General features: G+C 35.7%; 1 protein-coding gene across 4 annotated transcripts in view; it reads right to left on the bottom strand.

The window, feature by feature from the left end:
* Positions 1-12,895, bottom strand: part of GABRA1 (gamma-aminobutyric acid type A receptor subunit alpha1) — a 49,375-nt gene that overhangs the window by 22,945 nt on the left and 13,535 nt on the right. For all 4 annotated transcript variants that reach the window (XM_039343680.1, XM_039343670.1, XM_039343691.1 and 1 more), the window contains one exon: positions 2,088-2,155. In XM_039343680.1, coding sequence (XP_039199614.1) covers positions 2,088-2,155 — 68 coding nt within the window. The remainder of the gene's footprint in view (positions 1-2,087; positions 2,156-12,895) is intronic.

Here is a 12,895-nt window from a genome sequence, read left to right as displayed (position 1 = left end):
ACCTGGCTGCGGCCCTATCTTGGATTAGTGATTGGATAACCTTAAAGAATCAAAGATGTATTCAGTTAGAGGGTTATGATCTTCAGCAGGGATGGCATGCTCATATGTGGAAGGGGCAAAATAGAAATTACCAATATTTTTTAAAACACAAGGTCCGGCAAGGATTAATTAAAAGTTGGAATACTGTCAAATCTCAATACTACACAAAGATTCTGACTTGGTTATCACCATTGGAGGCAGTTATATACCCAAATTTGTTCAGGAAAGATAAGGTTATTAGGTACAAAGATATTTTGACAGAAGAGGGTCTTTTAAAATCGAAGCAAGAGTTAAGACAATATGGAATAGAGATAGAATGGTGGTCCTATCTCCAGATCCAAGCAAGATATCTGAAAGATAAACAGGAATGGGGTATTTATAGACAAGATATGGGTCTAGATAAAATTTTGCTTGGTCCGGAAAAAAAACAAATAAGGAATATTTATAAGCACTTATTGGAATACAGGTTATTTGAAGAACAGGTTAAAGAAACAATTGTGACATGGGCGATAGATTTAGGACACAACATCAATTTGGATCAATGGCAGCAGGTGTGGATGCAAAATAATAAAATTACATTGGCGTCATCATACAAAGAAAATTCATATAAGATGATTTACAGATAGCATCTCCCTCCAGCAAGATTAGCCAAAATGTACAAAGGATACTCATCATTATGTTGGAAATGTAAAAAAGAAAAGGGCACATATTTTCATGTTTGGTGGCTATGTAAGGAAGCACAGAGATATTGGCATATGGTTTGGGAATGGGTAACAGAAATGAGTATACAAAACATCCAGTATAAGCCTGAGACATTGTTGTTAAGAATTCTTGAAAATAATGTTAGTAAAGAAGATATATATATTTATTCACTCACTTTACAGCAGCAAGAATTGTATTCGCTCAAAATTGGAAAGCTACAGCTATACCTAGTGAGGAAATCTTAATTCATAAAATTATGCACTGCGCAGAATTAAATAGGTTAACTAAGAGACTTAAAAATCAGGATGAAATGGATTTTTACCAAATTTGGAATAAATTTTATAGATGGTGGGGGGAAAAATATGGAAGTCATTGTAATGAGATAAATTAAGATTGAGATTAGAGTGATGTTATTGTAAAGATTTTTTTTATTAGTAGTTAATTGTGAATATGAACTGTGATGTATGTCAAATCTGATTTACCATGTTCAATGTTTTTAATTTTTGTTATTCAATAAAAAAATTTTTTTTAAAAAAAGCATTGTTTTTTGTGTGTTTATGTGTGTATATAATAAATCCAGGTTATAAAGAAATGCTGTTGCCAACTTTATCGGCTTCTCTTAAATCTTTCATTTATTTTACTACTAATAAATCTTATATTTGTTTGTTCATCAGTAGCCAGAATAGGTAGGAGAATTTCTTTGGACTCAAATGTGCTTCCTTGTGGCTTTGTTCCAGCAGATAATATATAGTGAAATTCCTGAGAATCAGTCCTAAGCTGGAGCTTTTATGCATCACAATTTATTGCCAAGATTTTAAGGACCTGAATAGTCAAGCCTGACCTCAAAATTACAAAATGTTTACAGGGAGAAAAAAAGAAAAAGAATTATTTAGAATCAAGAGATTTAAGTGAAAGACCAATCTTTTAAATAACGTAGGCAAGATGAGGCAATGCAGAATTATTTTATTACTATTTTGACCAGTGGCCTGAACAATCATAAGAAAACAGTATTTATTCCGCTCTTTATTTCCCTAAGCTGATTTAGGCTTCAAATGGCCCATTCTTATGTGAGTTGTTTCCCTTCCATTTGCTGCCCCTAGGCCATGGAATGAACCAAATATTATAAATGTTTCAAATGAATTGAATCGTTAAACTGAGGATGGCATTCAAGATGAATGCCTCAATATACTCAGAAACTGTCAATTGCAAGGCTGCAAAAACTGCTGGAGATGTGGAAAGATTTTCGGACAAGAGCAGTGATAGATACATTCAGAATTCCACACATTCCACATTCTTGAAGGCTAAACAATTCTTAACATACTAGAAGGCAGTAGAGCATTACTTACCATATCATGATCTGAAACAGGACCAAAGCTGGTAACAAAGATGTCAGTCTTCACTGCAGTTACACGCTCTGATGAAGCAGGAAATTGGGACAGTGAATGCCTATCATTAACTTTCTTTAAATTCAAACAACATATTCTCTTGTTCCAGCAGAAAACACATTTATTTTTATTAAAGATACTAAAAGGAGGTGATAACTTTGTATTAGATGCTTTACATGTACAATCTCCAGGCTGTCCATCTAGACTTATGAAAGACTTGTAAAACCCTGCAGAGAGCTGTTACTAAGCTACTGCATGTATATCACACAGAACTGGAGAGACCAACAGTTTGATGCAACTATAGATGTTCGTAGTTCATCCACATCAATATTTAATCAGTTAAGCTTAGATCCATAAAATCATCTGCAAACTATGTGTGAACTTTTGCACATTGTACACATTTGTTCTTGGAAGAAATTCTATTTTGAAAAAAATCTTCTCAGAAGGAACCCTCAAAGCTTTGTACAGGTCCTATGATCACAACAAAGACCAAAATTCCCTTTGCTAAGTGAGGTGGTTCTTAAGTGAGTTGCACTTCATTTTATGATCTTCTTTTACCACAGTTCCTAAGCAAAAACACCGCAGTTGTTGAGTGAATCACATAGTTCTTAAGTGAATCTGGCTTCCCCCCCCCCATTGATTTTGATTGTTGGAAACTGGACGGAAAGCTTACAAATGGTGAGCATGTGACCTTGGGATAGTGCAATCATCGTAAAGGTATGCTAGTTGCCAAACACCCGAATTTTGATCATATAACCAGTGGGGATGCTGCAAGAGTCATACGTGTGAAAAACATTCATAAGTGACTTTTTTCACAGCTATTGTAACTTTGAATGGTCATTAAATGAATCATTGTAACTCAAGGACTACATGTATAGTCCCCCAGATTTAGAACTCAATTTGGTGATTCAGAGGAATATCCTCTAAGTCTAAAACAAAGGTCAGTGGAATGTATATAATCCTTTCCCCATAACACTCTTGGAAGAAAAAGTAAACAAACAGCCGTATCATAGTTACAGTCTGGTTAGGAAAGCCATATTAATGCACCAATAATTCAGTATGCTATTATATAAACTGAAAACTTGAGAAAATGAGGACTTCAATATCTGTCCAAACATTAAAGAAAGATGCCAATGTACCATCGCCAACAGTGACTGTAATATATTGTTTTACTTTATTGCTCTCAGGACCAAACATAAGAATGATGCTGAAAAGGCACTGTGATGGGACAATCTCTGAATTAGCCATCCAATAAAATTGTTATGGTCTAATCAAATCTCCCTATAAGGTCATTAGAGGAAGAGATTTCTTAAAATTGAATTAGGTTGTGATCAGTGGTGGTTATAAAAGATTAACTGTTGCTATTGATTTATCCTGGCTTTTTTTCCCCATTCTTAATGAAGCTGAAATTCAACTATACCCACTACATATGTATTTGCATTCAGAATCCCCATCTAACCACCCCATCTCACCATGAGGCTGAAAATAAAAATCTTTATGTCTTTTTATTTCTCTACTGTACTGGATTTCACACTAGAGCCCTTCTACAGCTGAAAAAGTGCTCTGGCATGGAGAACTGGAAGCAGCAACCAGTGGTTCCATGCCATATTTCGAATATTACTTTTTTATAACTTTCCAATAATGTAGATTAAAAGTAAAATGAAACAGGTATTATTCGGTTGCAACTGGCCATCTTGTAGACAGATCATCCAGAAATTTCTTTAAATAGAAGTTTCATTGTGTACAACCATATTCACTTCCTGGAAGCTACATATGTATCATCAACTTTGATGTGGATTAAATTTCTGTCTCATTTTGTAAAGAAATTTCCTTCCTTTAACCAACTCCAAATCTATCACTTTCCTTAAAAACTTATTTTTTAATCCAACTGTTCTTTCTTAGTTTATAATTTCTTTTTTTATAATTTCTTTTTAAAATTGTATTTAATTAGTTATTTTATATATGACAATTCATTTTCAAACAAATATACGAAAATAAAACTGAACAATACCCTATTTTAAAGAAGAACAAAACCCAATACAATAACACTAATAAAACTTAGCAAAAGAAAAAAAAATACTTATAATTAAAATATATCCCAAGTGCACCAGATTTATAAATCTTCAAAAGATGAAACAGCTTTCAAGATTCACACAGCCTGTCCAATATTTTTTTTTCCCAAAAGGAAAGATAATGTGACATTTTCTGATTGACAGAAAATAAATATTTCTCAAAAATTGCTAGGTCACACATCTCTAAAATCAAATCCTTTATATCTGCAGCTATACTATTTTTTCCATCTCCTAAGAATTATTCCTTTTGCTATTCCTAAAGCAGTGGTTCTCAACCTTTTTAATACCGCGACCCCCCACCGGTCGTAAATTGAGGACTACTCAACTGGTCGTAAGTCGAGGACTACTCAACTGGTGCAGCACTGTTTGCAGAATGGGACTTTTGGCAGGCTCAGCAGGGCAGAGACAGCCTGGACAATTCCTATTGGCTTTTGAAAGCCAATAGAATTAGACTCTATTCAAGAGAGTCTATTCTATTGGCTTTCAAAAGCCAATAGAATAAAAGGGAGTAGCACAGCTAAGGAAAAGGGGGGAAAAAATGGCGGACTGCATTGTTTGGCGACCCCCGTGAAATGGTCGTTCGACCCCAAATGGGGTCCCAACCCACAGGTTGAGAACCACTGTCCTAAAGCATGAATGACCTTTGTTCAGAACATGTTAACTTTCATGAAGAAGGTATATAATGTAATGCAATCAGTGGGGGGATTCAAATATGAACAACCGGTTCTCTGTGTGGATGCTGCTTCCGGAAGTCCGTTCTGAGCCTGAGCAACAAAAAATTAACCACCGGTTCTGGTGAAGTGGTGCAAACTGGCTGAATCCCACCACTGAATGCAATACATATTACTTTAAAAATCCAAGTTTCCCCAATATTTTTCTTTACTTATTTATTATATAACATTATACAAAAGGGGTATGTAGAAAAACGTTAGAACTTTCTAATTTCAGATTTATACTCTTGGGCTAAAATGTCATAATAGTGAGGCAGTGGCAGGGAAGTGTTTGTTTGTGGTTTGTTTGTTTGTTAAGGCACACGGTGCCCACAAGTTTTATCTGCATTGGTTCCTTCTTTTTCTCCTCTTGCCTTGCCCATCCAGGATGAATGCAACCAACTCTTTTCCTCTTGTTCTTCTCTGCTTCCACCTCCCTTTCCTTTCTGAATGCAGAGTTTATAGTCCCTGGGATAAATCCACCGAGATAGTTTTTAACTTCTGCTATTGTGGCATTTCAATCTAACTCAAATTGTAGCTCTGTTGATTTCAGCCACAATGTACAACACTCTTTGTTCTTGATATTTTTTTAATACTGCAACAAGTTCTTTTTTGAAAAAGCAGAATTTCTTGTTTTGTGTACAAAGGAGTGCACATGAGCCTCAACACGTGCAGGTTAACTGCACTTAGAGACTGAAGAATGGGTGGGGTTTCCATAAACAAATGCTTTCCACTGCTTCAGGAGAGTTGCTTGCTACTTCACAGTCCTAAGATCATCTAGACCAGTGTTTCTCAACCTTGACAATTTTAAGGCATGTGGACTTCACCTCCCAGAATTCCACAGCATTGCTGGCTGTGGAATTCTGGGAGTTGAAGTCCACATGCCTTAAAATTGTCAAGGTTGAGAAACACTGATCTAGACCAACCTGCACGAGACAATAATACTTTGCTTTTTTGTATCTGATTGCTGCTTCACATACCCAAGGCAGCCCAAAGAGGAAGAGTATACAGAGAACAACCCATTGACAGCTTCCTGTTATCCTCCAGAAAACAAATGATAGGGTTCTCTTTACTCCTGCTCAATGAACTCATAAACTGGGAAAACCAGTTTTGTATCCAAATAGTAGTAGTAGTAGTAGTAGTAGTAGTAATCATCATCATCATCATACTAAAGTGGAAAGGATCCTGGAGGTCATCTAGTCCAACCCCTGCTCAGGCAGGAAGCCCTATACCATTTCAGACAATTAGCTGTCCAGTCTCTTCTTAAAAACTTCCAGTGTTGGAGCATTCACTGCTTCTGGAGGCAGGTTGTTCCACTGGCTAATTGTTCTAACTGTCAGGAAGTTTCTCCTTAGTTCTAGGTTGCTTCTCTCTTTGGTTAGTTTCCATCTGTTGCTTCTTGTCCTGCCATTAGGCACTTTGGAAAATAGCTTCACTCCTTCTTCTTTGTGGCAGCCCCTGAGATATTGGAATACTGCTATCATGTCCCCCCTCGTCCTTCTCTTCGTTAAATTAGACATACCCAATTCCAGCAGCCATTCCTAATATGCTTTAGTTCCCTAATCATCTTTGTTGCTCTTCTCTGTACTCTTTCTAGAGTCTCAACATGATTAGGCCATTTTGAAAAATCAAGCAACAAACAATGTTTTGGAAAAGAAGTTAGAGCATATTGTGAGATTCAGGTTCAAGTCCCCACTCAACCCTACTCAATACTTAAGTCACTTTGGGACAAATTTGGGGGTATTTCTTTCAGCCTAAACTCATTCAGATGTGAGAGGAAGAAAAGCAGAACATTAATTTCTTGTAATTGGTCAAAGTTGGAATTGTTGCCAATAGGTAAAAATCCCTTCATTAATTCATACAGCACTTATAAGTTCCTTATCTGCAATGAATATATTAACTATCTTGGGGTTTTTATTTCACAGATGATTAATTTAAATGTGAACAAAATGTATTAGGAAACCTCTTTGGATCTTGATAGATAGTAGTCTTTAAATTTTACCCTTTAGGCAAGGTTAAGCCTCTTAAAATGAATATGTGTTCCTAGAATGTGATACATTTGCAATGGAATTGCTATGCACATAATTGCAGAGAATTTTCAAAATTTTAATACAACGTGTGATATTTTATAGGAATGTTAAAGATACTTTTAAAAAAAGATGCAGATATAACAGAATAACAGAGTTGGAAGGGACCTTGGAGGTCTTCTAATCCAACACCCTGCTTAAGTGGGAGACCCTATACCATTTCAGACAAGTGACTGTCCAAGCTCTTCTTAAAAGCCTCCAGTGATGGAGCACCCACAACTTCTAAAAACAAGCCATTCCACTGGTTAATTGTTCTCACTGTTAAAAATTTCTCCTTAGTTCTAGGTTGCTCCTTGCCTTGATTAGTTTCCATCCATTATTTTCACACACTGTTCAAGGGGTGGGTAAGATTTTGTTTTCCAGATCTTGAATACAACATTTTGGATACTTATTGGTTAATTCCAAATTATGGACAACTTGACTTACTGGAGATTTTCTGTCCTGGAACCTTGTAGCATGTCTATAATAGTTTTAGTCAGATGGATTGTATTGGAATCAAAACATAAGGGACTTCAAATAGTTCTTCTCATTGGGATAGATTATTTATAGGAAATGGCATTTTGATTCCTTTTTCATGCTGAACTGATGCAATACGATTAGCAAAACCTCAGATTTAATTAAAAAAACTATGTAGGGAAATGTTGGTTTAAGTCAGGAACTGAATACAGTGGAATAAAGAATGAAGGATTTCTATATTTGGATGAGCTATAACATCAATCTCAAAAGCTTCAACACATCTTATATATATCCTATTCAATAAAAAATAATTTCAAAATTATTGGTTTCCCTTGCATTAGACTAACAGCTTGAGTAAAGGATAATGTTGAGGAAGCAACAAGATCAATTCTTTCAAACACATTTAAATTGTATCCTACAGATACTCCATCTTGGGATTATATATTAATATATGGAATATAATATATTCTATACATTAATTAAAAATTGAGATATTTTCAGATGAATATGTGAAATGAGCCGAGGTGGCACAGCAGTTAGGGTACAGTACTGCAGGCCACTTTAGCTGACTGTGTTCAGCAGGTCAGCGGTTCAAATCTCACCGGCTCAAGGTTGACTCAGCCTTCCCTCCTTCCGGGATAGGTAAAATGAGGACCCAGATTGTTGGGGGCAATGTAAATATATATATACATTGCTTACTGGTGTACAGATTGTTGGGGGCAATGTAAATATATATATACATTGCTTACTGGTGTACACCGCTTAGAGAGTGCTTGCACTTAAAGCGGTATATAAGTCTCATAAATAAATAAATAAATAAATAAATAATTTTTTTTGCATTATATTACTGCATATCATTCTCTTTCTTACCCATTTTATTTTAGTATGTCCTTCTGCCTTTTTAACTGGTATGGCCTCTCCATGTATGGCACTGAACCTCTTTGTGAGATTATAAGCAATAGTTCAAGAATATGTCCTTTCTTTAATCAATCTGCAACCTTCTTTATTATAGATAAATGTATATGCTGATCTTTTCAACAAGGTTTTGTTCCATATTTGCTGACACGAAGCTGTAACCACTTTAATTGATTCTTCCCCTGAGACTTTATACAGTTCAGTGGGTAGTTTATTTAATACGTGCCTTTATATCATTTCAATCAAAAAATCAATCTAACATATTTACCTCAGAAAACAGTATTCAATAAATTTAATATTAATATATCAGTATCATAATTTAAAGAGCACACCACTACAACAGAAGCAGCCATATATATCCTAAATACATCCATCACAATCCCTATGTGACTGCTTAAATAGAAAATTTTTACTATTTTTTCAGACATTAATGATCAGAGTACATGATTGCATTGCAGTAATTCCATTTATTATTTCTGGAGGGAACTGATTGTACAAAAGGGAGGCTCTGGCAGAGAATGCTTGCTTGTAAGATCCCTCGGCAATACCTTGTGTGGCATGGAGGCTCTTAGTATTGTTTCTATGCCAACCCATCACAAATATTTCTTGCCGTAAGTAGTTCCACGGATATCCAGTCCTAAACTCTGTAAGACTTTCTGAGCTATTACTAACCATTTAATTATACCTGGACACAAATAGTTTATCAATGCAGTTTTCTAAAACAAGTCTATTAAATGACAATATTGGATTTTCATAATATGGCCTCATCAGCTTCCAAATAGGTTACTGTAACTTACTGTATATGAATTGCCCCTTGGAAATCACCCAGAAACCTCTGCTAGTATAGAATGCAGTTGCCCTAATATTGGATATTTCAATATTAGGGCAGCTGCATTCTATACTTGCAGAGGTTTCTGGATGATGTGCAGGGGGCAGTTCATATATAGTAAATTACAGTAGTTGATTTGGAAGATAATGAGGCCATATTTTGTCAGCATCTGGTGGCTATCTATTTTATATCTTGTCAACTGATAGTTATAACTAATGTTCTACAGGATGTGGTCCTTGTATACATCCCATCTATGCCAACATTTCTGTCATTCTAGCATCTCATTAGCATTTTCTACTTTCCTTTAACCTAACTTGCCTTTATTACATTTTTTTTCTATGATTATTCTATTGAACATTCCTACCATAGGAGAGGGGTTTTTTGGTGATTTTTTTCTGAACTTCTTAGCAATATTAGTCATGTTTTTTTTTCTTTGTTAGATTGCTATGTTTATTGACATTCTTGATTGTGTTATCCTTTTTTGTTTTTTCTTGTTTGATGTGGAAAGTCTGCACTGATTTGTTATATGTCTTTCTAGTTGCCCAAGGCTTTCATTCTCGTGTATCTCTGATTATCATGATACGTTGTTCCAAAAGCCACTTGGATCTTTTTCTCTTTAACATTTTGGAAATACCTTTCTTTTCTGCATCAGTTTTCACAGTGTCTACTAAAGCTCCCTTAATTCCAAAGCTTTGCCCTCGTAAATAGATTAAGCCAGTGGTGGCGAACCTATGGCACGGGTGCCAGAGGTGGCACTCAGAGCCCTCTCTGTGGGCACGCACGCCATCGCCCCAGTCCTAAGCCTTCAGCTGGGTTTTATAAAACTTTTTTGCTTTAGGCCTCCGCTATCATGTGCAAAAAAAAAAAAAAGGTTCAATCAGTCAATTTCAACTTCTCACAGGAAAAAAAAAGATCTTGCAAAGTTGAAATTTATTGATTGAACATTTTAGTGCCACCCAGTCTGCCATTACCACCACATCCACGCCCATCCAATTGGCCATGCCCACCCAATTGGCTACAACCAGCCAATGGGCCACACCCACCTGGCACTCGACGATGCATACATGGGTTTTGGGTTGCAGTTTGGGCACTTGGTCACTAAAAGGTTCACCATCACTGGATTAAGCATGCTAAATCTGTTCCTTGGCTTGATCATATATTCTGACAGTACATCTTCTGCATCATCTTCATATTACAATGAGACAAATAAATACGAGTGGTCAATAAACCTTTAAGCTAATGTGTAAGTCCAAACCCATATAATATGGCCTAGTGTATTATGATTCCCATCATTATATATCGATGATGTTAACTTAAGAGTTAAAGTAAACAAAAACAAGTCTCTCCATAGCAAAATCAGTTCCAAATTTTATAAATGTTATAGTTCTTTGGAGGAATTCATCTGATCTCAAGAGTTGACTAAATGAAGATTATGTTGAGGCAGCTTTCTCTTTAGTAATGCCAACACAATGGAACATTTATTTATTTATTTATTTATTTTTGAAATCTGGACTTGCAACAGCTTTTAATAGGTTGACAACATTAATCTGTTTATCTGCATATTGTAACTCATTTTTATAACTATTATAACCTATGTTAAAACATATAACTTTGTAATGTAGAGCACTCATAAATGTCAGATAATTTCTTCCTACAGCTTCCATCTCATTTGTAGAATATATCTCTAGCCTTGCCAAACAAAACTATCTAAAGGTTAAATACAGCTTGTGGTAAAATTAATTTCACCCTAAATAAGTACAGCTGCTGATTCTGAATTGCAATTATTTCAACTCAGGGAGAAAAGTCCTAAATCATGAAACTTCCTCTTAGTCATGTACATATATTATTTAAGGAAAAAACTTAGTAATGGGGGACACATCACCATCAACCACAAAAGCAGCCATATTGTGCAACTATTTGTATCATCCATTCACTGGAACATCTGGGCTGTTTCTGTGTGGAGTTGTGGTTAAGGCTGGATTAGCAATGGAGACCCAAGTACTAGTTCTCCCTTAGGAGGCTGAGTAACGTCAGGCCAATCACTTTAATCCAGCTTTAGACTGAGAACTTGAAGAACATCTATTTGCCATATTCTGCATCAGCCATAGCTTCCAAATGATCTTCAAGTGTAGCCCAATAACAGCGCATTGCAATAATCCACCCAAGATGTGACAAAGGCTTCAGTGGCATAAGGAGAGCCTCCTGATCAAGAACAGTCACAACCAGCACAATAGCTGAGGTTGTGCAAATGCTTTCTTGACCACAGCTGTTCCTCAAGCAGGAGCTGAGAGTTCACAAAGACCCATGGATTGGAGATCAGTAATCAGATTAATATGCTGCCTTAACATAACCGGATTTACAATGTTTTTTGCAGTATGCAGGTTAAATTGCAGCACTATAATAAAATGAGACAATGATACAAAAAGATAGCAACAGAAAATGAGAAAGAAAGAAAATTTACCAAGAACAAAACATCCAACCCCAGATCACAGTTTTCTAGATCCCTTCCCAGGGCTTTCTTTAAAAGCCAGGTTTTCACAAGTATAACCATAAAGGGTAATTAAAATTGAAAAGGTGGCACTGATTTAAAAGAGACAGGAGTAGAACTTGAAGAAAGGGGGGGGGAGAGTGCAGCTTCTTGAGATGTAACCAAATGGAATATTAAAGTATCTTGAATCTCCTTCATTCAAACAAAAAAAAAAGCTTGTACAATTCCTTTCAGGGCTGGCTAAATAAATGTGGTACAAAAATTGATTTCTGTCCTCAGTAAAGATAAAGTATTTAGAGTAGCATGTCTAATTGGTATCACAATTTAGCCCAAGCTATGCACTCTTCAAATACATAGATCTCAATAGAGCCCAGTATTCCCTACCCACCATAATCATAGCTGAGAATTGAGGAGCTGAAATTTATAAGCTTGGATGATGTCTAGTTTGTGGAAGACTGAGATAACAAAGATGGAAGCATCAAAATCTAGAATTCTTATTAAAATATACAGGAACACACCCTTATCAAAAAATCTTAAGTGTTTGCACAGGAGATCTGTATCACTGCAATGATTCAGTGTAGCTGTTAGCCTTACAGCTTGTAGAAAACAATTGGCATGTGTTGCTATATTTGGTTTTTATTTATTTTAAATCATTCCTTTTCATCTATTTTGCACAGCCATCTACCTCTCTCCTCTTCCAAATCACAACAAAGTTCCCATCATGAATCAGCAATCTATAAAATGTTGTTTTTATATAAGATATTTCACTCAGCATAAATTGAAAAGCAAAGATAATAAAAGAATACTCAGTTTGAATACATATTACTCTCCTTCGATAGAATAGAATATTACACATGAAAGGTAAAGTCTAAATGTCTTGCCGTGGAAGAAATAGAAGCAATCTATATCATTTTTATCTCGGCAGCACCCCAAATATATTCCTGAAATTAGAGGGACATTCCAGAATGGGTTGGAATATTAGGACAAAGGAAAGAAAGAACAAATCGCATTTCATTAGCAGAATATTGCTTAGCATAGTGTTGCATGTAACCCAGATAGCAAAGCCGCCATATAAATAAACTTTAGAATGCTCAATGTCTTTATTGGATTATATAGACACATCTTTGGGATCTGGACTGCTAGTAAAACAAAAACATGTAGCATTTTATTCTTTAGACTAATGCAGAAGAAGGTTATTTGGCTTCTGCATTC

Source organism: Crotalus tigris, unplaced genomic scaffold (assembly GCF_016545835.1).
Source record: "Crotalus tigris isolate CLP2741 ecotype Arizona unplaced genomic scaffold, ASM1654583v1 scf7180000017551.9496454, whole genome shotgun sequence".
Classification (NCBI taxonomy): Eukaryota; Metazoa; Chordata; class Lepidosauria; order Squamata; family Viperidae; genus Crotalus; species Crotalus tigris.
This window is presented reverse-complemented; position numbering and strand designations above follow the sequence as displayed.